General features: G+C 47.7%; 1 protein-coding gene across 1 annotated transcript in view; it reads left to right on the top strand.

Annotated features, from left to right (window-relative positions):
- kcnh5b (potassium voltage-gated channel, subfamily H (eag-related), member 5b) overlaps positions 1-24,973 on the top strand; it is a 604,928-nt gene that overhangs the window by 371,694 nt on the left and 208,261 nt on the right. The window contains 1 exon segment of the mRNA XM_070877933.1: positions 24,008-24,260. Coding sequence (XP_070734034.1) covers positions 24,008-24,260 — 253 coding nt within the window.

The raw sequence follows: 24,973 nt of genomic DNA, 5'->3' as shown, positions 1-24,973 counted from the left end.
GTTAACAACTCTCTGAGAGAAGAAGTTTCTCCTCATCTAAGTCCTAAATGGCTTACCCCTTATCCTTAGACTGTGTCCCTTGGTTCTGGACTTCCCCAACGTCGGGAACATTCTTCCTGCATCTAACTTGTCCAGTCCCGTCAGAATTTTATATGTTCCCATGAGATCCCCTCTCATCTTTCTAAACTCCAGTGAATAAAGGCCCAGTCAATCCAGTCTCTCCTCATATGTCAGTCCAGCCATCCTGGGGATCAGTCTGGTGAACCTTCGCTGCACTCCCTCAATAGCAAGAACGTCCTTCCTCAGATTAGGAGACCAAAACTGAACACAATATTCCAGGTGAGGCTTCACCAAGGCCCTGTACAACTGCAGTAAGACCTCCCTGCTCCTATACTCAAAACCCCTAGCTATGAAGGCCAACATACCATTTGCCTTCTTCACCTCCTGCTGTACCTGCATGCCAACTTTCAATGACTGATGTACCATGACACCCAGGTCTCGTTGCACCTCCCCTTTTCCTAATCTGCTGCTATTCAGATAATATTCTGCCTTCGTGTTTTTGCCCCCAAAGTGGATAACCTCACATTTATCTACATTATACTGCATCTGCCAAGCATTTGCCCACTCACCTAACCTGTCCAAATCACCCTGCAGCCTCTTAGCGCCAACCCACTGAAATTTACATCAGAAGGCAGACCTGCTGTAAGTTGCATATCAGTGAAGAGTAGCAGCATCAGCAGGAATATGGGGAGGGTCTGCTGCAACCACTCAAGGGCAATGAAGAGTAGTGACTCCAAGGATCTGAGCGGATCTTTTATAGGCATCCAAGGAGCTGAGGAGAAACTGTTGCAGGGATCCAAGGATTTAGGACACTGCTGCAGGGATCAGAAAATGAAGAGGACCTATTCAAAGGATCAAAAGGTAAGCAGCTGCTTCAATAAATCTGGATCGGAAGAGCGATGGAAGCTACGTGGGACGCAGCCAGAGAAAGCAGCAGCTCGGATACAGCAGGAGATCTAGAACAGTAGAAGAGAATGTCTTTTTTGGAATCTGAACTAGAAGGAGCTTTACTAAAGTGGCAGATCTAGCATTTAACTGGATTGGCTGCTTCATAAGATTTGGAAACTGAGGGCCCTGCAGAGCCTCTCCAAAAGGCAGGCCTTACATTTGTTATTTTCAGTCATATTGGGTAGTTTTCAGTAAATTGCTACCTTTTCAATATATAGTTTTGAATGTAAGTGACTAATATAATGGGTCGGATTTTGCGGTCATAATGACAGTGAAACTTTCAGTGTTCGCCATCATTACTCCTCTGAAACTGACAGCAACTTCTGGAGCTGGCACATGCGCAGCCCGAGAGTGACTTTAATCTTATCCCTTGGTCTGGCCGAAGCCCAAAACAGGTAAGATGTTAAGCCAGAGGAGAGGGAGAGGTGACCACTACCAAGCTCTTTCCCTCCAAAAGGGGCATCAGTGAGCCTTCTGTCACAGCTCCAGGCACTATAGCTACTCATTTCCTGGCAGTCCCGAGGGTCGAAAAGATAAGCAGTGGAAGCGGGGAAGTCCACCAGTTTGCCTGACGCTGCCTGCCCACCGTCATTTCCATGTGGTGGGTCAGTGAAGTGCAGCTGCTGGCCATCCTTACATAGAAACATAGAGACAGAGAAATTTACAGCGCAGAAGGAGACTATTTCAGCCCATCGTGTTCGCGCCGGCCGACAAAGAGCCGCACGGCCCTTGGTCAGCAGCCCTAAAGGTTACATATAAACCTATGAACAATGACGGAAAGGCAAAGAGCAGCCAGCCCAACCAGTCCGCCTCACACAACTGCGACACCCCTTATTCTAAAACATTCTACACTCCAGCCCCACCGGAGCCATGTGATCTCCTGAGAGAGGCAAAAACCAAATAAAAACCCAGGCCAATTTAGGGAGAAAAAAATCTGGGAAAATTCCTCTCCGACCCACCCAGGCGATCGACACTAGTCCAGGAGATCACCCTGGCCGTATTCAATTCCCTGCAGTGCTTACCATTATATCTGAGCCGTCCAACAAAAGGTCGTCCAGTCTAATTCCAATTACCAGCTCTAGATCCGTCACCCTGTAGGTTACTGCACTTTAAGTGCCCATCCAAACATCTCTTAAAAGTGGTGAGGGTTTCTGCATCCACCACTCTTCCAGGCAGCGAGTTCCAGATCCCCACAACCCTCTGCGTAAAGAATTGCCCCCCTGAAATCCCCTCTAAACCTTCCACCAACTACCTTAAAACTATGCCCCCTTGTAATAGACCCCTCCACCAAGGGAAATAGATCCTTACTATCCACTATGTCCAGGCCCTTCAATATTTTGTACACCTCGCTGTGGTCTCCTCTGAACCACCTCTGTTCCAATGAGAACAAACCCAGCCTATCCAATCTGTCCTCATAACTAAGATTCTCCATTCCAGGCAGCATCCTAGTAAATCTCCTCTGCACCCTCTCTAGTGCAATCACATCCTTCTTATACTACGGCGACCAAAATTGCATGCAGTACTCTAGCTGTGGTCTAACCAAAATATTATACAATTTAAGCATAACCTCCCTGCTCTTATATTCTATGCCTCGGCCAATAAAGGCAAGCATTCCGTATGCCTTCTTAACCACCTTATCCTTGGCCTACTATCTTCAGGGATCTATGGACAAGCACTCCAAGGCCCCTTTCTTCATCCACACTATTTAGTGGCCTACCGCTTAATGTATATACCCTTTCCTTATTAGCCCTCCCAAAGTGCATCACCCCACACTTCTCTGAATTAAATTCCATTTGCCACTGCTCTGCCCTTCTGACCAGTAGATTGATATCCTCTTGCAGCTCCTCCTCCATGACTTTCCTCTTCATTATCAAACACACAGCCAATTTTAGTGTCGTCTGCAAACTTCTTAATCATACTCCATATATTCAAATCTAAATCGTTGATATATACCACAAAAAGCAAGAAACCTAGTACTGAGCCCATGGGCATTAAACTTCATGACCAGTCGACCATGTGGGACCTTATCAAAAGCCTTGCACCACATCGTATGCACTACCCTCATCGACCCTCTTAGTTACCTCCTCAAAAAATTCAATCAGGTTAGTTAAACACGATCTTCCCTTAACAAATCCGTGCTGACTGTCCCTAATTAATCCTTGCCTTTCCAAATGCAGATTTATCCTGTCTTTCAGGATTTTTTCCAATAATTTTCCCACCAGTGAGGTTAGGCTGACAGGCCTGTAATTACCCGGCCTATTCCTTTCTCCCTTCTTAAACAAGGGTATTACATTAGCATCCTCCAATCCTCCGGTACCAAGCCAGGATTCAAAGAGGACTGGAAAATGATGGGCAAGGCCCCTGCTATTTCCTTTTTTACTTCGCTCAACAGCTTGGGATGAATTTCATCTAGGCCTGGGGACTTATCTACTTTCAGGGCTGCTCAGCCCCTTAATATTTCCTCTCTCACTATATTTATTTCATCCAGAATATCACACTGCTCCTCGATAGCAGTATCTGCATTGCCCCTTTCCTTTGTGAAAACAGATGCAAAGTATTTGTTAAGAACCCTAGCAATATATTCCGCCTCCACACAAAGTCTCTAATAGGCCTTACCCTTTCTTTAATTACCCTCTTACTCTTAATATATTTACAGAACATCTTAGGGTTTTCCTTAATTTTACTGGCCAAGAATTTCTCGTGCTCTCCCTTAGCATTCCTAATATCCTTTTTAATTTTGCCTCTTAATTTTCTATATTCCTCTAAAGATTTTAAAGTATTTAGCCGTTGTATATGAGAAAACATAGAAACATAGAAACATAGAAAATAGGTGCAGGAGTAGGCCATTCGGCCCTTTGAGCCTGCACCGCCATTCAATGAGTTCATGGCTGAACATGAAACTTCAGTACCCCATTCCTGCCTCCCCATAACCCTTGATCCCCCTAGTAGTAAGGGCTACATCTAACTCCTTTTTGAATATATTTAGTGAATTGGCCTCAACTATTTTCTGTGGTAGAGAATTCCACAGATTCACCACTCTCTGGGTGAAGAAGTTTCTCTTCATCTCGGTCCTAAATGGCTGCACTCCCTCAATAGCAAGAATGTCCTTCCTCAAATTAGAAGACCAAAACTGTACACAATACTCCAGGTGTGGCCTCACCAAGGCCCTGTACAACTGTAGTAACACCTCCCTGCCCCTGTACTCAAATCCTCTCGCTATGAAGGCCAACATGCCATTTGCTTTCTTAACCACCTGCTGTACCTGCATGCCAACCTTCAATGACTGATGTACCCTGACACCCAGGTCTCGTTGCACCTCCCCTTTTCCTAATCTGTCACCAGTCCCTTTATTTCTTAATCCTCCCTTGTAAGTCCCTGGACATCCAAGGGGCTCTAGAATATTTTTCCCCAGCCTTTTTCTTTAAGGGTACATATTTGGCCTGCGCCTTCCGGATCTCCTCTTTGAATGCCCCCCACTGTTCCGACACAGATTTACCCACAAGTAGCTGTTTCCAGTCCACCATGGCCAAATCACTCCTTAACTTAGCAAAATTAGCTTTTCCCCAATTAGGAACTTTTATTCCAGGCCTATTCTTGTCCTTATCCATAACCAACTTGAATCCGACTGAATTATGGTCACTGGCACCCAAGTGTTCTCCCACTAATACCCCTTCAACCTGCCCAGCTTCATTCCCCAAAACTAAATCTAAGACCGCTCCCTCTCGTGTTGGGCTTGCTACATACTGACTAAAAAAGTTCTCTTGAATGCATTTCAAGAATTCCGCACCCTCTATACCCTTCACACTAAATTTGTCCCAATCAATATTTGGATAGTTAAAATCTCCTACTATTACTACCCTATGATTTTTGGACTTCACAGCAATTTGCCTACTTATTTGCTTCTCTATCTCCCTCCCACTGTTTGGGGGTCTATAATACACTCCCAGCAGTGTGATCACCCATTTTTTATTTTTCAATTCGACCCATATGGTCACATTTGTTGATGCCTCTAACATATCACCCTCTTCACCGCTGTAATATTTTCTTTAATCAGTACCGCAACACCCCTCCCCCCTTTTACCTCCTTCTCTATCTTGTCTAAAAATCCTGTGGGCGGGAATATTGAGTTGCCAAACCTGCAGCTCTTCCAGCCATGTTTCTGTAACGGCTATAATGTCATACTCTCAAGTGTCCACCTGTGCTCTTAGCTCATCCACCTTATTCGCTATACTCCTTGCAAAGTCCTTACTCAATGGCACAAAACCCACACGAGACACATTCTATGGACAAGGTCACTCTATGATCTGAACCTTTATTCACAGGACCAAGAAGTGATGACCCTGCGTTGGACCTCCCTTTATATACCTGGATGACCAGGTAAGGAGTGTCTCCCTCAAGTTCACCCTCTGTGGTCAAGGTGTGCATTACTTAAGTATATACAGTATTGCAGTGGTGTTACATAGAGGTTACATACATGACATCACCTCCCACCAAAAGTCTTATTGGGATCATAGGTTAAGTCCCTCGTGGAGCGCCGCAGTTGGGGCTCTGGTTGTTGAGCCTTGGCGTGAGTGTCTGTCACCTGTGGTGATTCTGGCCTGTCCAGGCTGACCATAGGGACTGTGCATGCTGCTGAATGTTCTTGTTGCTCGTTCACTGGCAGTGGTGTGAGCACCATCTCATGCTCTTCCTCGGGTTCCTCAGTGTCCATGCTGAACCTTTTTTTTACTTGGTCCAGAGGCTAACGGCATATCTGCCCATTGTTAAGTTTAACCACGATGACCCTGTTCCCCTCTTTGTCTATTACAGTACCCTCAAGCCATTTGGGCCCCACGGCGTGATTGAGGACAAATACGGGGTCATTTATTTCTATACATCTCCCCCTTGAGTTTTGATCATGGTACTCGTTTTGGGACTGGCGCTTGCCCTCAACTATGTTGGTCAGGACTGGGTGAATGAGGGACAACCGAGTTTTGAGTGTTCGTTTCATAAGTAGCTCAGCGGGCGGGTCCCCGGTGAGCGAGTGTGGTCGGGACCTATAGGCCAGCAGGAGGCGCGATAGGCGGCTTTGAAGGGAGGGTCCTTGAATGCTGAGCATGCCTTGTTTAATGATCTGTACCGCACGTTCCGCTTGGCCATTGGAGACCGGCTTGAACGGTGCTGTCCTGACATGGTTGATGCCATTACCCGACATGAACTCCCGGAATTGGTAGCTCGTGAAACATGGGCCATTATCGCTAACAAGGATATCCGGCAAGCGTGGGTTGCAAAGACCGCACGTAGACTCTCCACATTGGTGGATGTCGTGCACGAATTCAAAATGATGCACTCGATCCATTTCAAGTACGCATCTAACACAATGAGAAACATTTTTCCCATGAACGGGCCCGCGTAGTCTACATGAATACATGACCATGGCCTGGTGTGCCAGGGCCACGGGCTGAGCGGGGCCCCCCTGGAGGCATTACCCAGCTGGGCACACGTCGTGCACCTGCGAACACAGTGTTCCAGGTCTGAATCAATTCACGGCCACCAAACATGTGACCGGGCAATGGCCTTCATCAGCACGATGCCTGGGTGCTCGCTGTGGAGTTCCCTGATGAAAGCTTCCCTTCTCTTCTGGGGCATGACTACCCGGCTGCCCCATAGTAGGCAGTCAGCTTGGAAGGAGAGCTCATCAATCCGCCTGTGAAACGGTCTGACCTCCTCAGGGCATGCTCCGTGTGCGGGCGCCCAATCCCCAGTCAGGACACATTTCATAATCAGAGATAGGAGGGGATCTCTGTTGGTCCTGATTTTGATCTGGCGGGCTGTGATGGGGGAGCCTGCGCTGTCAAAGGCATCAACGGCCATGACCATCTCAGCGCTTTGTTCCACTGCCCCCTTGGTGGTGGCCAGTGGAAGCCTGCTGAGCGCCTCAGCGCAATCTTCGGTGCCAGGCCGGTGCCAGATGGAGTAGTCATAAGCAGCCAGCGTGAGAGCCCATCGCTGTATGCAGGCTGACGTGTTGGCATTGACAGCCTTGCTGTCTGACAGCAGGGATGTTAACGGCTTGTGGTCCGTTTCTAATTCGAACCTCCTGCCAAAAAGATACTGATGCATTTTTTTTACACCATAGACACACGCGAGTGCATCCTTCTCAACCATCCCATATCCCCGTTCTGCTTGAGAGAACGACCTGGAAGCATAAGCCACAAGTTGTAGTTGGCCCTCAGCATTACTCTGCTGCAACACGCACCCGACCCCATAGGATGATGCATCACATGTCAGAACCAATTTCTGATAGGGGTCATACAGGGTCAATAACTTATTTGAACAAAGTAGGTTCCGCGCCCGATTGAAAGCCCATTCTTGACAGTCTCAATCACAAAACCAATCACAACCCTTATGCAGGAGCACGTGAAACGGCTCCAACAATGTGCTTAAGTTTGGCAGAAAGTTCCCGAAATAGTTCAAGAGTCCCAGAAATGAACGCAACTCTGATGTTTTGCCGGGCCTGGGCGCTCGCCGAATCGCCTCTGTTTTGGATTCAGTGAGCAAAACCCATCTGCAGCAACCCTCCTGCCCAGAAACTCAACCTCGGGAGCCAAAAACACACATTTAGACTTCTTGAGTCGCAGGCCTACCCGGTCCAGTCAGCGTAGCACCTCCTCCAGGTTGTGGAGATGTTCCTCAGTGTCACGACCCGTGATGAGGATGTCGTCCTGAAATACGATTGTTCCAGGAATGGATTTAAGCAGTCTTTCCATGTTTCTTTGAAAAATCGTGGCCGCTGATCGAATGCCAAACGGGCACCTGTTGTAAACGAACAGTCCCTTGTGCGTAGTGATGGTGGTCAGTAGTTTAGATTCATCGGCCAGTTCTTGGGTCATGTAGGCTGAAGTGAGATCCAACTTGGCAAACAGCTTGCCGCCTGCCAGTTTGGCGAAAAGATCCTCGGCTCTTGGGAGCGGGTATTGGTCTTGTAGGGACACCTGATTGATAGTGGCCTTGTAGTCGCCACAGATCCTGACAGAAACATCCGCTTTTAGGACGGGAACGATGGGGCTCGCCCAGTCGCTGAATTCAATGGGCGAGATGATACCCTCTCTCAGCAAACGGTCCAATTTGCTCTCAATTTTCTCCCGCATTGCATACAGGACCGCTCTGGCTTTGTGGTGCACTGGTCTGGCATCCGGGGTGATGCGTATCACTACTTTGGTACCTTTGAACATCCCGACGCCAGGTTGGAATAGTGACTCAAATTGTTGTAAGACTTGTGAGCACGAACTTCGCTCCACAGATGACATTGCGTGCACATCCCCCCATTTCCAGTTCATCTCAGCTAACCAGCTCCTTCCCAACAGTGCGGGAAAATTGCCCGGGACAATCCAGAGCCGGTTCACTGATCCATTGTGTTTGACTGCTAACATTGCACTGCCGAGTACTGGAATGATTTATTTGGTATACGTCCGTAGTTGTGTCTCAATGCGTTCTAGTTTGAGTCTACTGGCTTTGTGTGGCCATAGCTTTTCGAATTGTTGAACGCTCATGAGTGACTGGCTGACCCCCGTGTCCAGCTCCATGCGTACAAGGATGCCATTTAATAGAATCTTCATCATCATTGGTGGGGTTTTGGTATATGAGCTGCGAATGTTTGCCACCTGAACCCGCTGAACTTCAGCGTCCATTGATTTGCGCAAGAGTCATCCTGCATCACAGACCCCTCTTCTGGTCCATCTGCCTTGTAAATTAGCCTGGTTACAGGCTTCCTGCACGTTCGAGCTAAATGGCCACTGAGGTTGCAATTTCTGCAGACAAATTGTTGAAACCTGCAAGTCCTGGCAGAGTGTTTTCCCCCACACCTCCAGCATGAGCTGAGATTCCCATTGTTGTGAACAAAGGAGCTGTGACCTGGCATTCCTCGCTGATTGTCCCTTTGACTGCCCTTGAGTACCCTGTTAGTGGGTGTCAATGGCCCCATCCCGGACCGCATTGTCCACTGTGATGGCGTAAATGTCTGTTCAGCCTGCCATTGTCTCTGTTGAAAACCTGCTCTGGGGTCTATTGCTGCCTGGGGTGTGTCGAACTGCCCTTGCCTGCCTGCGAGGCTCTGAGTCGCATTTATGATATTGACTCCCTGATCTCCCGCCGCGTTGGAGGCAGAATTGCACACGTATATTATTTTGGTTTCCTCCTCCCCCGCCATGAAAGTCTGAGCCATCAACGCCGCCGCTTCCAAAGTCAAGTCCTTGGTCTCGATTAACTTTCGGAAAATCCCTGCATGACCGATGCCCTCAATAAAGAAGTCCCTTAACATCTCCCCCCTGCAGGCGTCTGTGAACTTACGGAGGCTGGCCAAACGCCGGAGGTCCGCAACGAAGTCCGGTATGCTCTGTCCTTCCCGATGTCGGTGTGTATAGAATCTGTGTCGGGCCATGTGTATGCTGCTCGCGGTTTGAGGTGCTCACCGATTAGTTTGCTGAGCTCTTCAAAGGTTTTGTCCGCCAGGTTTTCGGGTGCCAGTAGGTCCTTCGTGAGCGCGTAAGTCTTAGGTCCGCAGCTGGTCAGCAGATGAGCCCTTCACTTGTCGGCCGCTGCATCTCCCAGCCATTCTTTCATGACAAAGCTTTGTTGGAGTCTCTCAATAAAATCGTCCCAGTCCTCACCAACACAGTACCGTTCCTCTGTGCTACCGGTGGCCATTCTCGTGGGTCGTTGATTCCCGTTTCTCGTCGCCAATGTAAAGTCCTTACTCAATGGCACAGAACCCACACGAGGCACATTCTCTGGACAAGGTCACTCTATGACCTGAACATTTATTCACAGGCCCAAGAAGTGATGACCCTGCGTGGGACCTCCCTTTATATACCTGGATGACCAGGTAAGGAGTGTCTCCCACAAGTTCACCCCCTGTGGTCAAGGTGTGCATTACTTAAGTATATACAGTATTGCAGTGATGTTACACAGAGATTACATACATGACACTCCTTGCATTAAAGTATATACAATTCAGCACAGGAAGATCTCCTTGCTTACTACTTACTAAGCCCTTATTCCTCTGTCTTAAAGATTCGCTTTCTAGATTCTTGCTATCCAATTTCTGCTTTATTTCCTTCCCTTTTGAATTCATTCTCAGGTTCCCATCCCCCTGCCAAGCTAGCTTAAACTCTCCCCAACAGCACTAGCAAAACTCCCCGCGAGGATATTGGTTCCAGCGCTATTGAGGAGCAACTCGTCCGGTTTGTACAGGTCCTATCTTTCCCAGAAGCGGTCCCAATGCCTCAAGAAGTTAAAGCCCTCCCTCCTACACCAACTTTCCAGACACGTGTTCATCCTCTCTATCCTTCTATTCTTATTCTCATTAGCACATGTCACCCGTAGTAACCCGGAGATTACTACCTTTGAGGTCCTACCCTTTAATTTTCTTCCTCGCTCCCTGTCAGACTTCGTCCCTCATTTTACCTATGGCATTGATTCCGATATGGAACACGACCTCTCGGTGTTTACCCTCCCGCCCCCCCACCGCCCCCAGGATGCCCTGCGTCCGCTCTGCGACATCCTTGCCCCTGGCAGCGGGAGGCACAAAACCATTTGGGAGTCACGTCTATGGCCACAAAAATGCCTGTCTGTTCCCCTGACTATAGAATCCCCTATTGTCATGTATTTAACCATCTTGCAATGACATAGTCATGTAACTCATGTACACTGTACCTGTACCTTCGAAATGCACACCCTGACCACAGGGGGTGAACTTGCGGGAGACACTCCTCACCTGGGTTTCCAGGTATAAAAGGGGAGGTCCCACCCAGGGTCCACACTCCTTGGTCCTGGGAATAAAGGTGAAGGTCATAGAGTGACCTTGTCCATAGAATGTGCCTTGTGTGGGTTCTGTGCCATTGAGTAAGGACTTTACATTGGCGACGAGAAACGGGAATCAACGATCCACGAGAATGGCCACCGGTAGCACAGAGGAACGGTACTGTGTTGGTGAGGACTGGGACGATTTTATTGAGAGGCTCCAACAAAGCTTTGAATGGGGAGAAATTACAACATGCTGCGGTGCAGAGGGACCTGGGGGTCCTTGTGCATGAATCCCAAAAAGTTAGTTTGCAAGTGCAGCAGGTAATCAGGAAGGCGAATGGAATGTTGGCCTTCATTGCGAGAGGGATGGAGTACAAAAGCAGGGAGGTCCTGCTGCAACTGTACAGGGTATTGGTGAGGCCGCACTTGGAGTACTGCGTGCAGTTTTGGTCATCTTACTTAAGGAAGGATATACTAGCCTTGGAGGGGGTACAGAGACGATTCACTCGGCTGATTCCGGAGATGAGGGGGTTACCTTATGATGATAGATTGAGTAGACTGGGTCTTTACTTGTTGGAGTTCAGAAGGATGAGGGGTGATCTTATAGAAACATTTAAAATAATGAAAGGGATAGACAAGATAGAGGCGGAGAGGTTGTTTCCACTGGTCGGGGAGATTAGAACTAGGGGGCACAGCCTCAAAATACGGGGGAGCCAATTTAAAACTGAGTTGAGAAGGAATTTCTTCTCCCAGAGGGTTGTGAATCTGTGGAATTCTCTGCCCAAGGAAGCAGTTGAGGCTAGCTCATTGAATGTATTCAAATCACAGATAGATAGATTTTTAACCAATAAGGGAATTAAGGGTTACGGGGAGCGGGCGGGTAAGTGGAGCTGAGTCCACGGCCAGATCAGCCATGATCTTTTTGAATGGCGGAGCAGGCTCGAGGGGCTAGATGGCCCACTCCTGTTCCTAATTCTTATGTTCTTATGTTCTTATGTTCATCCCTCCCCCCTGTGCAGCTGAGCCACCCGTGGTGCCTTGGAATGGGCTCTGGCTGCACTCCCCAGAGGCACCATTGTCCTTACCGATACTCAGAAGTGAATACCGGTTTGAAAACGAGATGGACTCACGGGGGACTCCTGCGCTATCTGCGTAGCACACTTACTGCGGCTGGTGTTTATCCACCCCCCCTCTACCTGCACACCTTTAAGCTGCGGGATGACCACATCCTGAAACGTCCTATCCACGTAGCTCTCAGCCTCGCGGATGCACCGTACTGATTCCACCCACTGCTCCAGCTCCAAAATGCGGAGCTCGAGCAGTTGAAGCTGGAGACACCTCTGACACACATGGTTGTCTAGGCTGCGCGAAGCGTCCAGGGCTTCCCACATGCCGCAGGATGTGCACTCCACGGGGCTGAGCTGCACTGTCATCCCTCTAGTTAGCCTTATCTAGTTTAAAATCTACTTGAAAAGAAATAGAGAAAAGAGAGCTACTTACCAACTCACCGACCTCTGCGGCCTCCCGAACTCACCGACCTCTGTGAACTCCCAACTTATTTAAAGAGAAATAGAGAAAAGAGAGCTACTTACCAACTCACTTCACCAACCTCCGAGGTCTCCGAACTCCCGGCTTCCGAACTCCCAACTCGCCGACCACACAGGGCCTACCGACTCACCAACCTCACAGGGCCTACTGACTTGCCGACCTCACAGGGCCTACCGACTCGCCGACCTCACAGGGCCTACTGACTTGCCGACCTCACAGGGCCTACCGACTCGCCGACCTCACAGGGCCTACTGACTCACCAACCTCACAGGGCCTACTGACTTGCCGACCTCACAGGGCCTACTGACTTGCCGACCTCACAGGGCCTACCGACTCGCCGACCTCACAGGGCCTACTGACTTGCCGACCTCACAGGGCCTACTGACTTGCCGACCTCACAGGGCCTACCGACTCGCCGACCTCACAGGGCCTACTGACTTGCCGACCTCACAGGGCCTACCGACTCACCGACCTCCTGATTCAGTCGCCGACCTCCCAACTCACCGACTCGCCAACCTCCCGACTCAGTCTCGGGTAGCGGGAGAAATATTTAGGAGAGGATGGCTATGCAGACTAGGTCTTCCTCCTAGAATTTCCCCACTTGCCACTGAAGCACTTAATTTGGGACAGTAAAGTGGAGAAAAATTCAGACTTGTAATTCTAATGAATTAGCACTTCACAAGGTTTAAGTGAAGGCACAGAGCTAACGTTAAACTGATTTTTGAGTATCATTTAAAAATGCCGCAACCTATAGCGAGGTTACTCAATATGTTACTCAAGTGATCAGGAAAGCCAATGGTATCTTGGCCTTTATTGCAAAGGGGATGGAGTATATAAACAGGGAAGTCTTGCTACAGCCATACAAGGTTTTGGTGAAGCCACACCTGGAATACTGCGTGCAGTTTTGGTTTCCATATTTACGAAAGGATATACTTGCTTTGGAGGCAGTTCAGAGAAGGTTCACAAGGTTGATTCTGTGGATGAGGGGGTTGACTTACGAGGAAAGGTTGAGTAGGTTGGCCTTCTACTCATTGGAGTTCAGAAGAAAGAGGTGATCTTATCGAAACGTATAAGATTATGAGGCGGCTTGACAGGATGGATGCAGAGAGGATGTTTCTGCTGATGGAGGAGACTAGAACTAGAGGGCATGATCTTAGAATAAGGGGCCACCCATTTAAAACAGAGATGAGGAGGAATTTCTTCTCTCAGAGAGTTGTAAATCTGTGAAATTTGCTGCCCCAGAGAGCTGTGGAAGCTGGGACATTGAATAAATTTAAGTCAGAAATAGACAGTTTCTTGAGCGATAAGGGGTTATGGGAGCAGGCGGGGAAATGGAGCTGAGTTCATGATCAGATCAACCATGATCTTATTGAATGGCGGAGCAGGCTCAAGGGGCCGTATGGCCTACTCCTGTTCCTATTTCTTATGTTCTTATGTTATTATTAATTAAAGCTGGTAGAAGAAAAGACCTCTGAACCGTTGTGAGAAAAGAGAGAAAAATCTAAGAGCCTTTCTGATTGTGCTCAACAGATGTCATGAAGCAGGGAAAGATTTTAAAGGAACCTTGGTTTGAACCCGCTTCAACCTGGAGAAGGACGCATTAACAAAGCTTCAAAGCGAAGGGCCTATATAATCACAACTGCTCTATATAAACAACTATAAACTGCTCATGCCTGAACACTTATACCAGCACCACAAACACAGTAAACTGTTTTTGTCCAATCTAAGCTGTGAGATTATTATAGTTCTCAATAAAATAAATGACTTCTTGACAGGACTAATTTCTTTGATAACTGAAAATATAATCTAACCTGACAGAGTGAGACTGATATAAAAAGATCTGAGAAAATATGCATCATGCTCAAGTCTATTATGAGCTGGCGACGTGCGACTCTTGGTCCGGCAGCGTCTCCACGCTGCCTCCCCCGTGGATAGTGTGGCTACCCAATGGGGGCTAGTCAGGCTTCTCTTCATCATCCTCCTCCTCCTGAGGTGGGCCTGCAATCCCTACTGGCAATGCCTGGCCCCTCATTATGGCCAAGCTGTGCAACATGCAGCGCACCACAATTCATTCTGAAATCTGTTGATGGGAATATTGAAGGCTGCCTCCAGAGTGGTCCAGGCATCGGTCTGCCTGTAGGAGATAGCATATCTCTGTCGGCACTTCCTTTCCAAAGCACTGCCTTCTCACACACTGCTTCTCAGAGAGCTGGAAGTATCAGTGTTGCTGCCTGTAAACCCATGATGGGTAAGCCCTTCTCCCCTGATGTCTTTCGCCTCTCCTCATCCGTGGGCTAACATGGCCAAGAGCCCTTCTTCGATCTTGACACCACCTAGCAATAGCATGCAGCACGATACTCTGGTGAACTAATATTGCCCCCATTACAATCTCTCACTGAAGTTGTAAAGACACTGTAATTGCAGATAAAGCTGCCGCTTTCAAGTCGGAGCTTCACGTAGCGTGATGTGCACAACTGTTGCAGTCAATGTGACCTGCGATGTGGGATCCTCCTCCCGCCATTTAAATATGCCGCCAATACTGCCTGCTGCACCCTGACAATGCCTGATTTTTCAGACGTTTCCTGGGGCGGGTGGTTAATGAGGCGTTGAGGCCAAATTTTGCATCCAGGGCACTAGCGAAGTGTTGCACGACGATTGACGTCATGATTTCAGTGAAACTAGAGGGCAAGGCAGTAAGTTTTTGTGGGGTGGTAATGGATGGACGCCTGCCGTGATGCCTAGAAACACCTTTTACTGCCCCTCCGGGGTGCTAACTGAGGCACAAGCCAGCCGAAAATCCAGCCCTTCAGCTAGAAATTCATTCATTTTAGTTTATGAGTTGCCTGGAAAAATTGGGAAATCACAGCTTAAGTGAGATTCATTAAGGGGAATGTGGTAGCTTCCAGCTTAAATTCACTTCTGCTTCTGTCATTGCTTAATTTAACCTTTGACATTTTGCGCTTCGGTCAAAAAACAAATTGATATGTCTGATAATGGACTTACTTTTACTAGTTGTCCCACCCTGAGTAAAGCTGCAAGAGATTCTGTCGACTGCTCTTTTATTTAATAGTGTTCAACAAATCATTTTTTTTCATTTTAATAAACTACAGTTTCATGAACATATGCTCTCATGCATGAGAGCAAGGTCCTGAATAGAGAAAATAACAGAACATATCATTTTCTACTAGTTTGCTCACATCTATTTTTAACTGAACTTTAACCAGAGGAAAATCTGGCTTCTTAGTTATCTCGTTACCCCAATAACTTAGTGGCAAACGAAAGGCGTTTGCTGTTCATTCATCATAGGCAGTTCCTCGAAATCGAGGAAGACTTGCTTCCACTCTAAAAGTGAGTTCTCAGGTGACCGAACAGTCCAATACAGAACTACAGTCTCTGTCACAGGTGGGACAGACAGTCGTTGGAGGAAAGGGTGGGTGGGGTGTCTGGTTTTCCACACGCTCCTTCTGCTGCCTGCACTTGTTTTCTGCATGCTCTCGGTGATGAGACTGCATGTGCTCAGCGCCCTCCCAGATGCTCTTCCTCCACTTATGGCTGTTCATTCCACTTAGACTTTCTGTGGGAATTGGCACTGCGCCTGGCAATCCAAAACAGCGCAGTGCCCTCTATAGGGCATCTGGGATCTGTGTGAACAGTGCAAGCAATGGTGGGGTAGAAATTGCCCTCCACCAGAAACGGGGAGAACCTACCCTTTTTGACGTGTTCTGACCGTCGCAATTGATGCGGCGGAAGTGGATCATCATGGGAGCGGAGCGCAGTATCCATCACTAGCGGGGCGGAAGTGGGGGGCGGGACGGAGTGTCTGCAGCTGTCAGTCATCAGCGTTGCCCTGATAACGTCATCGCACTGGTGTATCACAATGTCTCTCCCCTTCAGTTAAAGGGGAGGGGTGCTGTGAACTCTGCAGATATTTCAGTTCAGTCCACTGGGCCACCCGTGAGGTTTTCGGCCGGGCCAGCAGCCAGGCACCCAAGAGGGGGAGCCAGACTGCCTGTTGGCAGCCCAGCCGAACCCGGAGCATAATTGTCGGCCCGACCTAGCAGTCGGCCAACAAAAAAAATAATATGGCGGCCGCGGCAGTGTGCCCTCCCCTTTAAGGGCGGCCGTGCCGCCATTTCGCACAGAGTGCACCGACAGCAAAAGCCATCGGGTGCATCGGCCAGCGGCGGAGCCTCTCCAGTGGGGAAATTTCGGGAAAGAGGCAATTTCGTGAGGGGGTGCCTGCCAGATGGCAAGGGAACGACGCGTGCATGCCGCAGCGGGAAAATGGGCAGAGTGGTCCCGGACACCTCTCCGCTCCTGAGGTAGGGCAATTTCTAAAATAGCGGTCGCTCCAGGGACAGTTGGCAGCCATTCCGTGCCGCTCCATGACCGCCGCTTTCCAATGGCCAGAGGCCTAATCAGGAGGGGCAATTTCGACCCTGGTCTGTCTCCTTAACCAATCAGATTGAAAAATGCTTACTGAGACATGCAGGCAGCAATCTTACCGGCATTGTGAGTGTGAGTTTGGAGGCGTGCCCACTGTCAAAATGGACATGATTGACAGCGGGACGGAAATCCACACTGACCCGCCTCCTTGTGAATTTCCCAAGTGCCAGCTCTGCCAATGGATTTCAGAACTGGCAGTAAGCGGCGTGTCAGGAAATTGAGATAGTTAAAAAGCTGCTTAAAGCTATTAAGGCTTTTTTCCAGGTCTTCACCATTTTACTACTTTTTTTTTACCAGTTTCCTGTCCCTCAGGACAGGTAAGTTTGTTGGGTTCGCAACAACTCTGGATTGGTTTGACTAGTTGACAGCTGCAGAAGTGGTATAAAAGCCACCGTTTCACAGCTGTTCACTTTCCAATCTTAGAAGCTGGAGCCTTCAGGACTTGGAATACACTTTTCAGCTTTATGGAGGTTTGAAGTGTTTGGAGTAAACTCTCGATCCACTGTCATCTCCTTGGAGCAATCTATCTCACCATTGACAGATCGCTTCTGTCATCTCAACTTGAGCTGCCATCTATTCTATCGGCATCGGTGCCCCTGAAAATAATCTCACCTTGGTCCTCAAAATCCCACCTCGATCAGCCCTAACACCAACATCACCAGGCACACCATCATCACCAACAACAATACCAACTTACTCCGCAATCACCTGATGCTGCACAGGACAGAGAGCATCTACACCTGATCACCTTGCTACCTGGGATGACAGGATTGGCCTCACCATGGCCAGATTTACTTCAATTGACACTGTACTCCCTGGCTGCCACATGATGCGCCAGGTTGGCACCACCCCACAACAAGACCATCAAGCATTCCTACAAAGCCCAAGCCATTCCTTTCACACTCATCACCACTGCGGGGGGTACCGTTATGTCTCGCCATTCATTGCAACTCACTCAGCCACTTCCAAAGATGCACACAGATCTGTCCAAGAGGACAAATGTTGAAAATAAAGATTTCAATGTTTGACAACACATTAGCAGAAACTTTACATTAGCATGGTGATAACATCCTAGTGCCTACTCTTGTGTGTTGTTAGTTGGTATGATTTGACTAGGATGAGGGTGAGTGTAAGGGGTGGCTAGTGAGATGGGGATGTGACAAAGTAGATAGAGACAAAAGGATGGGGGTGGAGGTGCAAGAAAATTTGTTGTGAGTTATAATGTGCAGGAGCAGGGTAGGGAAGGCAGAGTGATGGGGATGTGATGAGTGGCACAGCAGGATGAGGTTGATTGTGGCTTTGCAGTACAGCCATGAACTCATTGAATGGCGGTGCAGGCTAGAAGGGCTGAATGGCCTACTCCTGCACCTATTTTGTATGTTTCTATGTTTCTATGTTTCGTGATCTACTGAGATCATTGAGAGGTTTGCGCCACTGCAGCCAGGTCCTTGTGACGACATCCCTGCCGGTGCCCTCCTGTGCAATGTGCAACCAGGGGAGGTCTCTTCCACCCATGGGAAGGGAAGAGAACCTCCATTCATGCTGTGACTCCTTCCATAAGCATATGGAGGGAGTCATGGGAGAGCCTGGGTGCAGCCGTGCACCTTTGTGCAGAGATTGTCAGTGTTTGCAGCAACTCAATCCTGCAGAACACGACTGCGCAACTATCAAAATGTATATTGGCATGCTCCCTGTCATGTATGTAGACCATGTATACAAACTGTATAGTCACATAAGGTGTGCCACCAGAGGGCACTGCGGTGGGAGACCTGAGGGTCACCTGCATAGTTGTGCAGGGCCCAGTATAAAAGGCTGCCCACCATGCTTGTGCCTCACTCTGGAATTACAATAAATGGGACTAGGGTCACAACAGCTCAAGTACAACACTAGACCTCATGGAGTCATTCATAAGAGTATTAAAGACATAACAACTTGCGACGAGATTACAAACTTTCACGCAAAAATGACTAACGTTGGTGCATTAGAAAAGTTCTCAGAGGGTGAAGATTGGGAAGCCTTTATGGAGCAGCTCGACCAATATTTTGTAGCAAATGGACTGATAGGCGATGATCCAGCCACACTGGCAGATAAGTGCAGAGCTATCCGGTTGACCAGTTGTGGGCCCGTGGCCTCATCAGGGACTTGCTTGCACCAGAGAAAACAACGACCAAGTCATACGAGGAGCTGAAAGTGCTAATTCAGGACCAACTCAAACCAAAGGAGAGCATCCTCAAGGCCAGGCATCAATTTTATACACACCGCCGCCCCGAGGGCCAGGAAATCGCGAAGCACGCTGCCGACCTCAGGAGGCTGGCAGGACCGTGTGAATTCAGCGCATTCCTCACCGATGCATTGTGGGACATCTTCGTAATGGGCATCTGTAATGAGGCCCTTCTTCATAGGCTACTGCCTGCCGAAACCACCGTCACTCTGCAGTAGGCCATCAGCATCAGCCAGACGTTTATGACCTCAAGCTGCAGCTCCAAGCAGATGATGACTCACTCTCAGGACTCAAACCCGGCAAGTACTGTAAATAGAATGGCGCCTTTCACAGGCAGAACTGTTGAACGTGAATCTGCCCAGGGCAGAGCGTACAGGCCCCCGAGTCCTTTAATTCAGAGATGGCCGAGGGGTGCAAACGTATGTCGAGTAGCACCATCCTGGCGTTGTGGAGGTAATCACAGGGCTCATCAGTGTCGGTTCAGAGACTATGTGTGCAAAGACTGCAGCACAAAGGGCCACCTCCGGCGAATATGCAAAAGAGCTGTGACTCACCACGTAGAAGTGGAGTCAGCAGATGGCTAGAGAGGCAGCTCAGTCCCAGGACGAAGTGTATGGAGTATATACCTAAACCACAGATTGTCCTCCAGTGGTAAAGGAAGTCGAGATAAATGGCGTTCCAGTCTTCATGGAAGTGGACACGGGGGCGAGCCAGTCAGTAATGAGCCAGGAAGCCTTTGAGAGGCTATGAAACAATCAAGTTGAATGACCCAAGCTGGTCCCAGTTCAGGCAAAGCTGCGCACCTACACCAAGGAACTGATATCAGTTGTTGGTAGTGTGGATAAAAGTGTATCCCACGATGGTGCGGTGCATAATTTACCATTGTGGATTGTTTCAGGTGATGGGCCAATGCTACTTGTAAAAGAGGATGGATGGGGAAGATTCATTGGAACTGGGAAGACGTCATCCCTCCAGCGATCGACGTCCCCCATGCTCAGAGGCAGAGCAGGCCCCCACCTTCGGGTGGACCAGGCACTGGAGAGCAGATCCGCGCAACCCTCGAGGCATAGACCACTCATCACGACTGCGTGGCGATGATCCAGCCGAGACGCCCAAACGCACCTTCCCGGTTTCAGTGGCATGACTCCTGGGGAGGAAGATTGGATCCGAGGGCGCTTTCCCAGCTTCAGTAGCAGAATCCTTGAGAAAGAAGATCGCGGCAGTCGACATCATGGACAGGGAAAAGATGGCGTCCAAACCATGAGGTGCAGCGCTAATGGAGCAACGACATGTGATTCCATGCAAGGAAAGCGAGTCAGCCGTCCCCTGCAAACTGCTAGACAAGACAAGGCAGCCCCACCGTTGCTTAGACAAAACGCTCACTCGCTCAGACCGCTTCCCAGAGAGCAGCAGCGACACTGTGCAAACGAAAAGGACATGGAGGTCATAGACACATCAGCTGTTCTTTGGGCCTGCCCAACACTAGGAGCAATGGCAAGTGCCCTGAGCACCGGCAACTCGAGCAAAATGAGCTCACCTCGCCCACAGACCCACTAGCATGGAGCACCACCAGACGACCTGGATCTCATCCGGCCGTGCTGGAACTAGACTGTCCTTGTGTACCTGTACTGATATACCTGTAGATCATGTAAATGTACCACACAAAAAGCAATGCAACTGTAATCCACCCAACAAATGTACCAAGATGTAAATGTAAAATCCATGTGATGAACTTGAATGCAACTTGCATGTAACGAGCCATTAGCATGATCTCTGTGTGTGTGGGGGGGGGGGGGGAGAATGGATAGTCATGGACTCACAACCAGAAATCATGGGGACCTCCACTGGCAACAAATCTCACTACCAACCCATCCAAGCTAGAAGCGACCCTCCAATGGTCAACCAGGAAGAGCAAAGCCCAGGTCACCATCAATGTACGAGTCAATTTGCATTAAAGACTTGTGGGGAAGTGATATCATGTAGGTAGACCATGTATACTAACTGTATAGTCACATAAGGTGTGCCACTAGAGCGCACTGTGGTGGGAGACCTGAGGGTCACCTGCATAGGTGTGCATGGCCTAGTATAAAAGGCTGCCCACCATATTGTGCCTCACTCTGGAGTTACCATAAATGGGACCAAGGTCACAACTGCTCATGTACAATACTAGACCTCGTGGAATCATTCATAAGAGTATTAAAGACATAACACTCCCTTTAAGGAAACCGGCTAATGACACCTCATCAGATAACGTCACCAGACCCGCTTCCTTTTAATTGGCTGGGAACCTTGCAGGGAGGGCTTAACAAGCCCAATCTCGGGAAGGTCGTGGGGGAAGCTGACATCGAGTCAGGAGTGAGGTCGCAGCCCACCTCGGACGTCGCCCGCCTCTCTCCTGCCTCAGAAGGAAAAATAGAGCCCGCAGAGTCCAAACAGGAAGTGTTTAAAAAGGGAGAAAGGGATAGACCGGGTAATTACAGGCTAGTCAGCCTAACTTCGCTGGTGGGAAAAGTATTGGAAAAAATCCTGATGGACAGGATAAATTTTCATTTGGAAATACATGGATTAATCAAGGACAATCAGCATGGATTTGTTATGGGAAGGTCATGTCTGACTAACTTGATTGAATTTTTCGAGGAGGTAACCAGGAGGATCGCTGAGGGCAGTGTGTATGATGTAGTGTATATGGATTTTAGCAAAGCTTTTGATAAGGTCGCACATGGCAGACTGGTCATGAAAGCAATAGCCCATAGGATCCAGGGCAAAGTGGCAAGGTTGGTCCAAAATTAGCTCAGAGGCAGGAAGCAAAGGGTAATGGTTGATGGGTGTTTTTGTGACCGGAAGGGTGTATTCAGTGGGGTTCCGCAGGGCTCAGTGCTGGGTCCCTTGCTTTTTGCGGTATATATCAATGACTTAGACTTAACTGTTGGGGGTATGATTAAAAAGTTTACAGATGACACTAAAATAGGCTGTGTGGTTAATAATGAAGAAGAAAGCTGCGGACTGCAGGAAGATATCAATGTACTGGTCAGGTGGGCGGAACAGTGGCAAATGGAATTCAATCTGGATAAGTGTGAGGTAATGCATTTGGGAAGGTCTAACAAGGCAAGGGAATACACATTAAATGGTACGACACTGAGAAGTGTAGAGGAACAAAGGGACCTTGGAGTGCAGGTCCACAGATCCCCGAAGGTAGCAGGCCAGGTAGATAAGGTGGTTAAGAAGGCATATGGAATACTTGCCTTTATTAATCGAGGCATGGAATACAAGAGCAAGGAGGTTATGCTTGAACTTTATAAAACACTGGTTAGGCCGCAGCTGGAGTACTGCATGCAGTTCTGGTCACCACATTACAGGAAAAATGTGAGTGCACTGGAAAGGGTGCAGAGGAGATTTACAAGAATGTTGCCTGGACTGGAGAATTTTGGCTATAAGGAAAGATTGGCGATGCTGGGTTTGTTTTCTTTGGAACAGAGGAGGCTAAGGGGAGACCTGATTGAGTTGTATGAAATTATGAGGGGCCTGGATAGAGTGGATAGGAAGGACCTGTTTCCCTTGGCAGAGGGGTCAACAACCAGGGAGTATAGATTTAAAGTAATTGGGTGGTGGTTTAGAGGAGATATGATGGGAAATTTCTTCACCCAGAGGGTGGTGGGAGTCTGGAACTCACTGTCTGAAAGGGTGGTAGAGGCAGAAATCCTCACCACATTTAAAATATACTTGGATGTGAACTTAAAGTGCCGTAACCTACAGGGCTACGGACTAAGAGCTGGAAAGTGGGAGTGGGCTGGATAGCTCTTGGTCGGCTGGCACGAACATGATGGACCGAAATGGCCTCCTTCTGTGCTGTAAATTTCTATGCTTCGATGATTATATGTCAGTTATAATATTTAATTCAATGTCAAATCATGTACAGAAAGAGAGGGAAATACAGAAGGGATTAAGCGAGAGAGATAAAAGAGACAGAAAGAAAAAGTAAAAAATATATATTATTTTTATTTTGTAATTTTTAAAAATCTCCAACAATAATTAAAAAGAATAAGATTTCACACTTGTAAAAGTAACTTTTCAGTGCCAGAGAGTTTGTAAAGTTAGTAATCAAGACTTATGATGCCGTTAAAAATTAATTTACACTAGAATGGACAAGCCCTAATTTTTTCTGGCGTGTTTAATGGGTATCTAGTGGGTAAGTATCGCAACTTCACCGAAGTTCTCACACGATTAGCCTTGGCAAAGTTTCTATTCAGTGATTCCACAGAACAGCAGCATGGAATATAAAGTGTATTATCCAGTGTCAGAATATGATTTACATTTGATTTACATATGATATTCCGTGGTTCGAATGTATTTGAATGCGGAGTCTATTGGTGAGGTACTGTTATAGCGAAGCTTCTGGAGGAATAGGGCAAGTTGGACAGCAACTTCTTGATTTCCATGATTAAGTGTGCATGTGTGGACGCCAGAAGTTGCTGTCCAATTTATTCTTTAATAAGAACATAAGAAATAGGAGCAAGAGTAGGCCATATGGCCCCTTGTGCCTGCTCCGCCATTCAATAAGATCATGGCTGATAAGCTCACCGTTATTCTTACTGCAAAATCCGGGCCAGTATATTCCTCTGAATTCATGAGGGCCAAAATGATTAATTATTAATTAAAGATTCCTATGACAATCACTAGACAAATTAAAAATCCAGTCCATCTTCACACAGCTTTGAGGCTTCCAAGAAAGGTAGGTGTGTAGATTTGGAAGAAAAATAATATAGTAGTGTGCCTATTTAAATGTAATATGATTTCTGAAACTCAGACCAAAGTTCTCTCACAGTTAGCCTGGGTAAAGTTTCTATTCAGTGATTCCACAGAACAGTGGCATGAAATATAAAGTGTATTATCCAATGTCAGAACATGAAAACCTCTGATTTGCATTTTCTTCTGTGGTTCGAATGGAAATGTGTGGTTATGCATACTGTGTAAGATTAAGCATTTTTTTTTTAATCAATCTAGGTCCTTGCCATATGTCCCAAAGACATGAGAGCAGACATCTGTGTCCATCTGAACCGAAAGGTGTTTAATGAACATCCAGCTTTTCGGCTTGCTAGTGATGGCTGCCTTCGAGCACTGGCTGTGGAGTTCCAAACCATACACTGCGCTCCTGGCGACCTAATCTATCATTCTGGAGAAAGTGTTGATGCGCTCTGCTTTGTGGTCTCCGGATCACTGGAGGTTATTCAGGATGATGAAGTTGTCGCTATTCTAGGTACCATGATTTCTCTTCTGGCTCAACTTTAATATACGCAATGACGGTTCCAATAAAACATAAAATGGAAATCTCTTTCTGAAAAAGTGTTCAAACCTTTTAGTTTGCTACCCATATCGCATGGAGTAGTGTAAATCACGCTAAAAACATTGTAATTTATCGGTGACACCTTTGTGAAGAAAACGATGCATGTTTTTTTCTGGCTCTTCTCCCTTGTTAACCTAAGTAAGGTCTACCAAGTATTTCTGCTCGATGACAGTGCCTCTTAAGGTAATCAAAATTAATTCCGATTTGTGTTGGAGTGATCACAATTCATTATCCTCTGCATGTAATGCTTGTAAATATATAATGACTGTGGAACTCTAAGGTTGTCTTCATATTTAAGAGAGACTATTATATCCTTCGTGGTTGTTTATGATGGGAGATGAATCATCTGTTCTAAATTCTATGTCCTAGTTTAGTTCAGTAATGCATATTTTCAAATGTTTTGTGCCCAATGCATTGATTTCTCCCCCTTCATGTGACCATTAATTTATTTTCATTTGCCTCTCCCTATGCCACACACTATTCTCAGCCAAGAGATTCACCAAGCAGGCAACCTACTTTTACGCTTGTGCCAATTTTATCACTCTTTAAAAATATATATTATCATCGAAGTTTACGACACAGAAGGTGGCCATTCAGCCCATCACTTCCACGCTGGCCGAAAAAGA

Source organism: Pristiophorus japonicus, chromosome 4 (assembly GCF_044704955.1).
Source record: "Pristiophorus japonicus isolate sPriJap1 chromosome 4, sPriJap1.hap1, whole genome shotgun sequence".
Taxonomy (NCBI): domain Eukaryota; kingdom Metazoa; phylum Chordata; class Chondrichthyes; family Pristiophoridae; genus Pristiophorus; species Pristiophorus japonicus.
This window is presented reverse-complemented; position numbering and strand designations above follow the sequence as displayed.